At 36.9% G+C, this 13,861-nt stretch overlaps 1 protein-coding gene across 5 annotated transcripts in view; it reads left to right on the top strand.

Annotated features, from left to right (window-relative positions):
• The window catches only part of ANKRD12 (ankyrin repeat domain 12), a 204,654-nt gene that overhangs the window by 185,037 nt on the left and 5,756 nt on the right, over window positions 1–13,861 (top strand). For all 5 annotated transcript variants that reach the window (XM_072604248.1, XM_072604244.1, XM_072604249.1 and 2 more), the window contains 2 exons: window positions 6,653–6,751; window positions 8,536–8,679. In XM_072604248.1, the coding sequence (XP_072460349.1) occupies window positions 6,653–6,751; window positions 8,536–8,679 (243 nt within the window). The remainder of the gene's footprint in view (window positions 1–6,652; window positions 6,752–8,535; window positions 8,680–13,861) is intronic.

Raw genomic sequence — 13,861 nt, 5'->3', positions numbered from 1 at the left:
GGAAAATATCCTCTCAGAAGAGCCTTGACCCTATAATTTCACAAATTTGATTCAGGTACTTATCTTCCTCCAATCAAATCCATATTACATTTTCCACCAATTAAATGTTCGTTCTCCCAGCAAATCAAAACTGGGTATGCATCCCCAGTTCTGGCTAGTTTTTACCAGTTTGCAGAAGCCCTGTGGATAGTTCTTTGCCAACTTGGAGAAGCTCCAACAGTTGATTGACTACATCAGTGCTGGGCTAACAACATTGATGATGCATAGATCCTAAGAATTGCTAAAAATTAAGTCTTTTGTGGGGGTCCAGATTTTCTAGAACTATTGGACCTGGTGATAATAAACCCCAATCACATAATTATTCAAATTCCATAAGCAAAGTTTTACAATGTTTCTATAGGTTACCTCTTGCCTTAGTGTTTATAAGGGCTTGTCCTGTCCCAGAAACAGTTAAGCAAAGAAAAGTAAAGGAAAGAAAAGTAAAAAAGTAAAAAAAAAACTAACAAGTAGCTTTAAAAAAAAGACTTCCCTCCTCAAAGGGAAAGTCTAGTCCCATTTGAGGTCCCAAGGCATGACGGATTCTCCCAACAGAGTTTTGGGACTATGAGTTAGTCAAGTCTACCTCTCTCAGGTGAAAAATCAAGCCATTCTGGATAAAAATTTCCCCAGTGGATCCCTGTGTCACTTAGGGCAATCCAAATGGAGGTCTGGGGGAAAAAATGTCTCCACTGGATCTCTTTGGTACATAGAGTAATCCAAAATGAAATTCGAATTGAATGGGTTGATCAGAAATCAAACCTTCAGTATCCAAAATTTACGCATACACACACACAAAAGGAAAGCACTTGAGGTACAAAAGGTAAAAAAGACTTGAGATTTCCTTGGATTTGGAGCCCATAATGATCCCCAACAAACTGTGATGTAGGCACTTGAGATTGATTTGAAATCAGCCCCTCAGCTCCTGGATGAGTTGTCTGGGCTCATGACATGCTAGATCTAGTAGACCAGGTAAAGGGGAGAGGAATAAGCCCCACAGATGTCACCTCTGTTCAGAAAGGGAAACAAACTCAGAGGATGGCCAGTAACTTAGACCATGACAGGTTATAGAATTATATAGAGCACTGAAACAGCCAATCACCACCTCCTAGAATGAAATAAAATGTGAGGTTATCATCAGGCAGACTTTTGGGATTCCAATAAGTCCTTTCCCATAAAGTCTTCACAGTTCCTCCAAAAATTTGTACTAACCTGTGGTTTGGTCTCCAATTAGAAAATAAATGTTCTTCAACGACGGCAACAATTATTGTCTACTAGGCCCCAGACACTGTGTAAGTGTTTTACAGATATTTCATTTGATCCTCACAACAACATTGAGAATTAGGTGCTATTATTAGCCCAATTGTATAGTTGAGGAAACAGTTTTAACTGAAATTAAAGGGGGCTTGCTCAGGATCACACAGCAAGTGAGTGTCTGAGGCTAGATTTAAAGCTTATCTACTTCCCATGAAGCCAACACTGTCCAAGTAATTCACTACCTTTGTTCTCCAAGTAGAATACTGTACAGGGTAGAAGATCCTCTTGGAGCACCTTCTATGAGGAATTTCTCTCTCTTTCTCTCTCTCTCTCTCCCTCCCTCCCTCCCTCCCTCCCTCCCTCCCTCCCTCTCCCTCTCCCTCTCCCTCTCCCTCTCCCTCTCCCTCTCCCTCTCCCTCTCCCTCTCCCTCTCCCTCTCCCTCTCCCTCTCCCTCTCCCTCTCCCTCTCTCCCTCTCCCTCCCTCTCTCCCTCTCTCCCTCCCTCTCTCCCTCTCTCCCTCTCTCCCTCCCTCCTCTCCCCTCCCCCCCATTGGCACACTACCCACTCTCTCCTCTAGCTAGAAGACTAGATTCCTATTGAATCAGTCCTCTGCCTCTTGTAGGGAGTTGAAAATCTCTCCTAAACATGTCATGGTTTTGCCACAACTTGCCATCAACTGTTTTGGGAAGAGGAAACTACATGAGCACAGGTTTACGCACCCACATTTTTATCCCTCTCTTTCCCTTCCCCCCACCCCATACAGGTCTGTCCTTCTGTACTTCAGTCTTATGCAAGCATAAAAGTAAATCTCAGAAGAAAAAAAGAGGAACATGATCTGGTCTCTTTTAGAGACTATAAAATAGAATGGTTCATCTGACAGGAGCCTGACTTCTTCAGCCGCAGCTAGCCAGTCATCTTAAGTTACCAGTGTCTACAGTCAGCAAGGTCTAAGAGGCATATTCACACCCTCCTCTGATAAAGTTCATTGGATATTTCTTAAAATTGGTCACTCCCTTTATCAGCTTCCCCTTACATCATAATAAATCACTTGAATTATGAAAAAGAAAATTACTTGTTAAAGTAAGTGGCCTGATAACCCATAAAATTATTAGGTTGCACTAATATAGAAGTCTAATGTCCACAACAAAGCAGGTAATAATCCACTTATATTCTGCCCTAATCAGGTTATATTTGGATTATTGTGTTCTGCTTTAATGCCACATTTTAGGAAGGAAATTGTTAAATGGATGCTTATACAGAGAAAAATGTCCAAGGATGGTATCTCTTAAAGGAATTAAGGATAATTAGCCTGGAGAAGAGAAGACTGAGAGGGGGAATGGAATAGGAAACGGTCTTGTGATATTTGAAAGATTATCTTGTACGATTAGACTTTCTACTTGCCTCAGAGAATAACTATCTTTAGATTATTGAGTAGAAGTTCAAGAAGCTAAATTTCAGTTCATTGTAAGAAAGAACATCCTAAAAATGAGGCCTATCCAAAAGTGGGATGCCCCTTCTGGCATCATGGATGTTCCTAATTACTTGAGGTCTTCAAGTGAAAAGAGTCCATCATCTTCTGTCACAGATACTGTAGAGGAGGACATGCTTCAAATGGCATCATGCTTTTCAACTTGTAGATTCTACAAAAATTCTATATTGGAAGCTGTATTTATATGCAAATGAAACTCAGTTATCATTGGTTTGGAGCACATTTTAAGATACTGATTTTAAATTATGAGGTCTTTTGCTGGGGAGTGAGTCTTATGTTTAACTTAAGCTAAACTGTAGTAACAGTAGCACCTCATAGATGGCTTATCAGGGAATTAAGTATTTTAATTTATTGAAAATCTGGGATTTGGGGGAAAAGATGTTTCACTTGCTAATTTTTACAAATTAATGAATTTTGCCCTATTTAGTATTAAAACTTTTTAAATTTTTAAATCAATTTTGAAGAAAAGCCACCAAAAACTGTTGCATACTTCCCTGCCATCCTAAATAGAAAATCCTGATATTAACCTCATTCTCGCTATGGATTATCATTAGAAATATGTTATTTTATTGTACTGTAACATGATGATTTCCCCAGGGAACTAGTAAAATGTGTAAAGTGATTTGCCCCTGTCCTGAATTACCCCAGCCTTGGAGCCATTATTTAGCTTGTTGAGTCCTTTTCTGCTTTCAGATTGTTCAGTCTGTCTCACTGTTTGTGTCAGTTGCCATTTCTTTCTAATAATTTGCTATGAGTTTGAGAGACAAAAGGCAACCACGCTTGTTACAATTGTGTCTAAAGGAAGAATAAAATGTTGCATTAAAACAGTGAGTTTTCAATCCTTAATTTCTTTCTCTGCCTGATTTCTTAGAAGAATAGGCTAAATAAACTTACTGAATCAGTTCTCTACCTCTTGAAATATACCTTCTGTCTAAATACCTGCTGGGTTCCTTCATCTGGATTACTTACCAGCAGCTGAATCTCAACATAACTTAAATTGGATTTGGCAGAATCTTTTTTTTCTAAAACCTATTGCTTCTGAATTTGTTAAAGACATCACTATTCTCCTAATCAATTGTGTTTAGAATCTCATAAGCATCTTTGACTCTCCCTTTTCTTTGACCCATACATCCTATCAGTTACCAACTCCTGTTCGTTCTCTCTTCAAAATACCTCCTATATCCATCTCCTCACTATTTCCCATTGCCATCATGCTAGTTCAGACTTTTATTAACTCTCACTTAAACTATTCTAGCAGCTTCCTAAAATGTCTTTTTTTCCTTACCCCCTCACCTCATCCAATCTAACCAGACACTCCTGGCCCCTAATTGAGACCATCTGCCATGAACCCTGTTAACTCCTTTGACTCCTCCTTTGGGACCTGAATCAAAGGAGATAATGGAAGAAGATGTAGAAGGGCTTGCAGTTATGGAGTAAGATAGATAACAGAGTTCACCACTTCTCAGACTGCTTAACAATGATCTCTTTAATTGCCAAATACCTTTAGCTGTTAATTTTCTTTCCACAGCCTCATTCCTTTGACTTCTTACCTTTTGACACTGTTAAGCACTTCCTCCAGGACATTCCACATTGGGCACTATAATTTGCTGGGTTTCTTGCTATTGGTTCATTCTAAGGCCACAGATTTAGAGCTAGATAAGCCCTCAGAGTCCTTCAAGTCCAAGCCTGTCATTTGACAAATAAAAGAAAGTAAGGCTCAGAGAGGTTATGACTTGTCCAAGGCCTCATAGGTAGTAAGGGACTTCCAACTCCAAAGTAGTACTCTTTCTACTTTACCAGGCTGCTTCTAGTATCTTCTGTTTCTCCCCTTCCTCCCCTGTCCCCCCAATAACAAGTTCCATCAAGACTCTGTATTGGAATCTCTGTACTCTCACTTGGTGATCTCATCAACTCAGCATTTTCAGTTATCTTCTCTGTGTGTGTTCGTCCTTCGTTGCCAAAGACGACCATGCCATCAGAGAAATGATGACATGACTTGCACTTGACTTTGTTTTGAGTGAGGGAAGACTGTATAGGTCACCAGCCTCACTTTTCCTCCAGAGCTATCTGAGTCCAGTGACCAGATATTCATCAGGATGACTGGAGATGACCCAGGATGAGGCAACTGGAGTTAAGTGACTTGCCCAAGGTCACACAGCTGGTGAGTGTCAAGTATCTGAGGTGAGATTCGAACTCAGGTCCTCCTGGCTCCTGCACTGGTGCTCTATCCACTGCACCAACTAGGCTCAGACACTTGACACTTACTAGATGTGTGACCTTGGGCAAGTCACTTAACCCCAATTGCCTTATCCTGGGTCATCTCCAGTCATCCTGATGAATATCTGGTCACTGGATTCAGATGGCTCTACAGGAGAAGTGAGGCTGAGGTCCTGCACAGTCCTCCCTCACTCAAAAAAAAATGCAAAGTCAAGTGCAAATCATGCCATCTTCTCCATGTAGATGATTCCCAAATGTACATATACAACAGCCCTAATCTCTTGAGTTCTAGTCTCACATAGCCCATTGCCTGCTAGGCATATGTATCTTCCTTGTTGTCAAATGAGAATCTCAGACTTAAATATCCAAAACTAAACCGAGTATCTCTCCCCCTCAACTTGTCCCTCCCCCAAACGTACCTGTTTGTGTTGAAGGCATCTTCTTCACAGTGATTTGAATTCACCACCTCCCTCATCCATCTCCATACATAGTTGGCCAAGTTTTGATTCTACCTTCCCAGCATCTTGCATCCATCCTCTTCTCTCCAATTACTTGGCCATCACCCACACCTCAGGTGTTCATCACCTCTTCTCTGAATTATTTTAAGTGCCTCCTTGGGCTCCCTACTTCCAGTCTTTCCCTTCTCTAGTCCCTCCTCCACAAAACTTATAAAATAACCTTCTTAAGGCACAATTCTGACCATGTCATTCTGCTGGTCAAAAACTTTCACTTGCTTTCCTCTTGCCTTAAGAATAAAACATAAATAAACTCCTTAGCCCAGTGCATAAAGCTTTCTATACCCTGGCTCCAATTCTCCTTTTCATATACTCTGTATTCCAAACTTCACTACTGTTTTCCAGTTCAGTAAGTCTCCTGCCTCTGCATTGCCCAAGCCAACCCACATGCCTGGAATGCATTTTCTCCTTATCTGTGTGTCTCAGAATGCTTATCTTCCTTCAGGCTTAAATTCAGATATCACCTCTTCCAATCACCTCTTCCAACAAGCTTTCCAAAATTCCCCAGTTGTTATTGCTCCCTTCCTTGTATTTACTTATTTGTGTACATGTTATATCACCTTGGATAGCTCTTTGAAGGCAAAGATTATTTTGGGTTTTTTTCCCCCATTATCTATCATTGTGTGTGTCTTGTACATTATAGATGCTTAATAAATGTGCTTTGAATTCTCCTCCACCATCTAGAAATAATGTCTCTGTCTTGTTCGATGTGCTCCAACCTGGCACCTTGTTCCTATCTTTCAAGCATCTATATAATCTGTTTTGTATTACTCTTATTTATCTACATGTCCATCTCCCTATTTCTTGTGGACAGAAACCACATCTTATCTATGTTTATATCTCATCTGATATCTAGCCCAGTGCTTTGAATAAGTAATGGATGCTTAATAAAATTTGTTGTGTGGATGAGTAAAGTGGATGAACTTTTAGCAACTTTTTTGACCACTCAGGTTTTATTATTTTTTTACCAGGTAAGTAACATCTTAAAAAGTATGATATTATTTCTAGGTTGTGTTTCAGTGACTAGGATTTGACTTGCAGTATAGCAAAATTTATGCTTATATTAAGTTCTTTTTAATGTTACTTTTTTTAAATATCGAATTTATAATTATGCCATTTGTCATTTTTTTCCCTTAGATCACACCACCTCCATCCCTGTCAGATCCACTTAAAGAGCTTTTTCGGCAACAGGAAGTTGTAAGAATGAAACTGCGTTTGCAACATAGTATCGAAAGGGTACTAATGTCTTACTGTTTAAAAAAGAGTTTAATGTTTAATACTTTAAATTGTCCTCTAATTTGCCAATGTATTTTGACAATGGGCTACAATTTCCTCCATCTCTTTATTATAGTGTAGTTTCTTTTTTTTGGTAATCACTTGAGAAAATGACCTGTTTAATTCATTTAAAAAATCTACTTAAACTATTTTAAGATACCTTCTTCTGTGTCATAATTCTTGATGAAGTTTATATTATATAAGTGACTAGAAGTCCCAGACAGCTTTCTGTCATTATCCATTGTTGAATTAGCAAAACCCCAACTTCTGTGACTTCCAGATGAGTCTTTGAGGACACCAAGCCTTGGGACAGTTATTTGGTCCTGCAAATTTAGAGCTGGCTGTTGTATATGAATGAACTTAACCTATCAGTTTCTTGAGCTAAAAATGAATATTTAGATCCAGATAATAAAACCCTTATTCTTTTCTTATTTTGTGCAATGTTACATTAGTCCTTAAATATCTTTCTTAAAGCATGCAAGAGGACAATCTACCCCACCCCAACCCAAGCAGCTTCTCACAGAGATGGACAAGAAAGTTGTAATAGCCACAGTGTCATTGTGATATGAGTTCTTTTCATTCAAAAAAGGATGTTTGTATCAAGTTACAGAAACCTCTGAAGGCTTCTTAAAGCCCTTTGTATTAAGTATCCACCTCTAATTCCTAAATTTCCCAAAATTTATTACTAAATTACCACTAAATATCTTATTCATATTCAATAATAATTTCCAAAAGTCATAATAGATGTGATATTTGTAATATAAAATGTTAGAAGATATTATATCTAGTGAATAAATATAGCATAAAATTATAGTAGGCTTTTAAAAAATGTTTATACTCTGCTCATTTGCCTGTCTTTGAAGGCATTTGTAGAGATCAAGAAAATCATTTTTTATTTGACACTCTCTTAATGTATTTGACATTTGTATAACATTGTTTAATATATTACTGTAATAGTTACAGCAGTATCTATTTTATAATGCTGATGAGGTTTTTTCCTTTGTGATCTTAAAAATGTATCATTTCCTTTCTTTCATCCTCCTTTATATATTACTCTTCAAGAAAAATTTGTATCAGTGATGGAGATACTTTGTAATGGCCATTTTCTTTTCTCATACAAAGATTTGAACTTTCAAATTCATATATTAAACTTATGACCAAATTAAGTATGAATTTTAAGTCAAAACTTGCATTTTAAAAATCTCATTTTAAAGTTCATTGTTTTCATCCAGCTATTTGTCATCTAAAAAGTATCAATAATTGTTTAAATTAAATTAACCTGATTTCATTAACACTGGGAGTTTTCAGTGGGGAAACTTCCTTTAGTAATACACATTAGAGACTGTTCAGCACATTATAGTCTTAGATTTGAAAAAAAAAAAACTAAACCAAAACCACACACATATCTGTGTATAACAGTCATGCAACCCTTTCTGCTGTTATAAATTACAAACGTTAGTTTTTTAAAATAGATAACATGATATTTGTAGGTATGTTTATTTCTACAGAATCATCCTATATAAAAGAGCAATAGCTCAAGAAAGAAAAATAATTATATTTTCAAACTATGTCAAATCTTATTCTAGAAATTCAGTAACCTGTTTCTAAGCCCTTTATGAAAAGAAAGCAAGTTCTGAATCTCTGAAAATAAAATAAATTTCAAGTGATACTTCAGGTATCACTTTATAGGTCCAACTTAAAATGTATATATTTATACAAAAAGTTTTTTTCCTTTGTTCAACTAGGAAAAGCTTATTGTATCTAATGAGCAAGAAGTCCTCCGTGTTCATTATCGAGCTGCAAGAACATTAGCAAACCAGACGCTGCCCTTCAGCGCCTGCACTGTTCTCCTGGATGCAGAGGTGTACAGTGTGCCCCTGGACTCTCAGGTATGCCTTTGTCTGCTGTGGTCAGTAGGATTTTTTGTATCAGTTGCTTTAACTGTAATGGGGATAGGTGTGTGTTCATATCTCATCCCTGACTCTGACTACATGGACGTGGGCAAGTCTCTTAACCTCACTCATCTGTAAAATGGGATAATACCTTTGGTACCTACTTAACAATGTTGTTGTGATGAGATTGTGTGTAGTTTTTTTTTTGCAAATTTTAAAGCATATAGTGTGTTGGGAAGAACCAGTATTTTGGGTCAAGAATTTGGGTCACACCTCTTGCTGCTTAGTGTGATCTTGTATAACTTGGAATATTTCACTTACTCTCTCTGGGCCTCATTCTCTTCTTCTGTAAACTGAAAGAGTTAGACAGAATAATCTTTAAGGTCCTTCTAGTTCCAAATCTATGATCCCATGGTTCTATATAAGTGTTATCTACTGTTTTTACTATTATTAGGTGTCCATAGAAATAACCCTAAATTTAAGGGAAAGAAGGCATCTCTTCTTTTAGTAGGAGGGGAAAGTATATTGTTTCCAGCTATTTTAGTCTCCTATATAAAGCTGAAGGAATATTTAATTCCTATCATGTGGGACCTCTAAATACATTTTTATTTATAAAACTAGATTTTTAAAAAACACAAACAACATATTCTTAGTCTCTTTGGGTGGTTTTTCTGAAGTATTTTTTGTATGTAAGTTTCTTGGACCTCTGAGATTCACTCTATATCTTATTGATGAAATTAAGCAAGTAAGTTTAAAATTCATGACATTTCTTTTAAAAATAAAAGGTAATAAGTGCCAAATCTTTCTTTGAATATTAGCGTTGATTAAAATAAGGGATCATAATTCTAAGCAAATATCATTTGTTAACTATAGTGTGATTTATCAGTCTAAATTAAAAACACCATATTACATATTGGAATTTGTTGGGCTTGGATGATATGGTCTTACAAAATAAGATGAATTTAATTATGCAGAAGAGAAAGGGAATATACATTAGAAATAAAAATAGTAATGATGGGATTACAGAAAACAAAACATAATAATGGAAAAAAGACCTGAGATCATTGTTGTCACCATTTATTCAAAGAGATGGATATTAGCATCAATGAATAAAAGTTAAATAATTGTAGCGTTTTTGTCCTGGAGAAGAATTATTTTCTCAAGTATATCTCTATGACCTGTGGTTTCATCTGTTTGTGAATCCCCACTACTCTAAATGTCTTAGTTGCCTTAGTTACAGACAAATCATGTGACTTGCCCAGAGTCAACCAGCCAGTAAGTGTCAGAATCATAATTTAAAACCAGGTCTTCCCAAGTCCAACTTTACTGTACCATACTCAGTCAACATGCATTTATTAAGTTTTTACTATATGCTAGGCACTGTGCTAAGCACTGGTAGTCTAGAGAAAGGCAAAAAAAAAAAATACCCTTCCCTCAATGAGCTCACACTCCAATGGGGGAGACAACATGTAAGCAACTAGGTGTATATGAAATATATACTGAGTTAAATGAAGGCACTCTGAAAGAGGAAGACATTAGTGTCTGGGAATACTAGGATGGAAGTTTTACAGAAGGTTAGATTTAAGCTGAACTTCGAAGGAAGCCAGTGAAAGTGAGGTTGAGATAAGGGGCCATAGTATTCCAAGTATGGGGGATGGCCAGTGCAAAGGCACAGAGAAGGAACATGGATTGATGGGCTCAAAGACCTGAATGGAGCTGCATTACTATGCACAGGAGTAAGTGTAACAAAAAAAGGTTAAAGAAAACTAAGAAGGAACTTTAAATGCCAGAAGACTTTTCATTTGATCCTGGATGTGATAGGGAGCCACTGGAAGTCTCCCAGCAGGGATGGGGAGAGTGACATGATCAGACTTACAATTTGGGGGGAAAAAATAACCTTAGCAACTAAGTGGAAAATAGATTAGAGTGGGGAGAGGATGGGTAAACTGGTTAGGGTGTTGTTAAAGCAGACATGACAAGGTTTGGCAGTGAATTAGATTACATCATATGAGAATGAAGAGTCAAGAATGACAGGATGAGAGAACGCTATCTCTCTTCAAATATCTGAAGGGTGTTTGTGCAGCAGTGACATAGTTATTCCCCATATCTGCATAGGACCATGAAGACAGAAATGACTTGGTAAAGCAGAAGAAATTTTTACTTTTGTTAGTTATAAAGATGGGTCATTTTTGTTAAATATAAAGAAGGGCCATTATTGGACAAATAAAGTACTTAAAAAAAAGATTAGAGGAAGTTATAAGATCCACTCTATCTCTAAGGATTTTTTTAAAAAGAATGAGCCACATTTATGTACTGCTTTAAGGTTCGCAAAGCTCTTTTCTCATAAGAGAACTTTCAGATAGATAAACAACTATATGTCCTTAACAGTTTTGATGTGTACCTGCAGAAGATGGAATTACATGATACTTTGAGGTTCCTTTTAGCTCTTCCAGTCTAACTCTCAACCTCCATTCATCCTAAAAGAGTATCGGAATCATATGAATGAAGGCTTATGATAAGATTCAGGGAAAAGACTGTTCAGAAACTTACACTGAGCCCTGGTAGTTACTAATATTTCTTATGCTTTATTTTAGAAATATTACAATGAAATTTCATCTGCTAATTATAAAAATTTCTGAAAATCAAGATATGATTCAAAGTATAAAATGTAAAGCTCAAAAAAAGAAATTTTTTCCTGAGCTGAGGGCTGGCCTCAGAGCCAGAAAGAGTTAAATTCAAATCCTTCCTGCGTCACACTCTGGCTGTATGTGCACAAGTCACTTAACTTCTTAGTGCTCTGGGCAGCTCTCTGAGTAGCAGATCAGATGTCAGACTGAATTGGTAGAATGAGTTTGCCCCCTGTGAAAGTTCCCTGTTCCATTGAAATTACCAGTCCAGCCTCTACCTTCTGCAGTTAGGTAGGTTCTTTACATTTGACGCTTAACTCTGTAGCATTAAGAGAAGATGTGATTTCAAATTTGGTTGGCTAATAATTTAAGCATATAGCATTCATATAATTAAATCCTAATTTTGCTAAGGCCTTTTGTTCTTCTAAAATGAAAATAAAAAAAAATACAGTATTGTATAAAACAGCATTTTTATAGCATAGTCACGTTTGTAGATTTAAGAGTGTTGGGGAAGGTTTTTTTGGTTAAATTTAAGTAAACAGAGAATTGAATATTTGTTAAAATAACTTTTCATTGATACATATTTTTCTTACATCACCAGATTATTTCCCCAGTATCCCTTTCTCTTCCCCTCCCAGAAAGCCATCTCACATAAAAAATAATGTTTTTAAAGGAGAAGGGGAAAGAATAAGAGAAAAAAATCAGCAAAACCAATGAGTACATCAAAAAATCTGAAATATATAAAATATACCACACTCATGGGCCTCTCACTTCTCCAAAGGAGTGGAGGTATCTTCTCATTTCTCTTCTTAAGAGCCATTCTTATTCTTTGTAATTTTGCAACATTCAAAGTAATTTTTTTAATAGCTGGTTTGAATCAGGATCACTTTCTCCAGAAGACTAGCACTTTTGCTTTTTTTTTCTTTCCCTATTTATTTCTCATTTAACATTTTTATCACTTTTTCCATGTCATTTTCCTGTTTTCAACACATAGTTATTTGGTGCGATATAACCTAGTTGTATGAGTGGGTACTAAACATTTTCCAAAAAGGTTTGCTACGCAGACATTGTGAGACATTGCTGACACTTCTGACTCCATGGCAAAAGACTATATTCTATAAAACAAACTGTGTTAAGAAATCCTAAACCACCCCTCTAGGCCTCATTGTCCATATGTGTAAAATGAGGAGTTTGAACTAGATGATCCCAAAAGTACTTTCTAGTTCTTATATTTTGAAGAGTTAATGAGTCTCCTGGTATGTTTGATAAAACTACAGGATGTAAGGAGAAGATAATGGAGATAGGAGATGTACCTTCAGCACCTAGCACAGTGCCTGGCACATAACAAGCAGTCAATAATATTGATTGATAAATTGAATGCTGATGACCCTTTCAGATTTTCAGTGTTCAAATTTGTAGTTTCTTAAGACTGCCCATTTCAGACCTTGAGTGACCTATTCAGATAATAAAGTGTGTGATATTTTAAGTGATCATTTGCGTAGGAAAGGGGCAGAAAATTTGGCTGAGAATTGGCAATGATAGTAACGCTGTATCCTTTTTTTTCTGTGGGTAAACAGGAGTGACTGAGAGTTAAAAGGTAGTGAATCTGGTCATTAGAGAATGGAGCGGTAGAGTCAGTCAACAAGAGAGCTAGATTTACAGGAAGAATCCATATTTTCCCCTGTGCTGTGTAAAGAGTACAAGGTGGGGAAGAATTTCTCTCTTCTCCCACCAGTGGCATCTTATATCACATGTAAATTGCTAGGAGATATTTGTTGTTGAGTCATTTTTCAGTCATTTCCTACTCTTCATGAGGAAGACTGGTTTGCCATTTCCTTCCTCAGCTTATTTTACAGATGAGGAAACTGAGGCAAACAGGATTAAGTGACTTGGCAAGGGTGATACAGCTAGGGAAGTGTCTGAGGCCAGATTTGAATTTAGGAAGATGCATCTTTCTGACGCCAGTCCTGGCAATCTGCAACCTAGCTGCCCTAAGTTAAGGATAAATGAATTGAAATTCTATCAGAGTATTCACTTTAAAGATGTGTTACATTTGTTTTGGAATGTTAGAAGCATATTCCTAAGTATTTCTTTATCTCAGAAGATAAAATGTCTTTTCCAGCACTCCGCCAACATAGCACAAGACCACATAGCACTTCAGGTGGGAAGAATCCTTGTGCAGCCCCTACTTCTCCTTCACAGCTTTTTGAATATTTTTTTGGTATGAATGATTTGCAGGAATGATTATTTATAACAAAATATTACATATTTTCACTTTAGATGTCTGGATTTAGCTATATACTGGGTAAAGGTCGTATGTTACTCATCGTAATCTGCTATTTATGTTCAAATTCTCAAATGAATGTACAGTCAGTGTTGGATAGTATTGCAACTAGAGCCTAACTTCACTCCTAATTATCTTTATATCTCACTGCAGTGGCTCACTTACAATACTTATAGTTGAAACAGCTGAAAACCATACATGGTTCATCTTGTTTGTTGTAATGGCTTTGTGTGCACTTAAAGCTCAACAATCCCTCACACCCAGTATC

This window comes from Notamacropus eugenii, chromosome 4, assembly GCF_028372415.1.
Source record: "Notamacropus eugenii isolate mMacEug1 chromosome 4, mMacEug1.pri_v2, whole genome shotgun sequence".
Taxonomy (NCBI): domain Eukaryota; kingdom Metazoa; phylum Chordata; class Mammalia; order Diprotodontia; family Macropodidae; genus Notamacropus; species Notamacropus eugenii.
The sequence above is the reverse complement of the archived record's forward strand: the minus strand, read 5'-3'. Positions and strand labels throughout refer to the sequence as shown.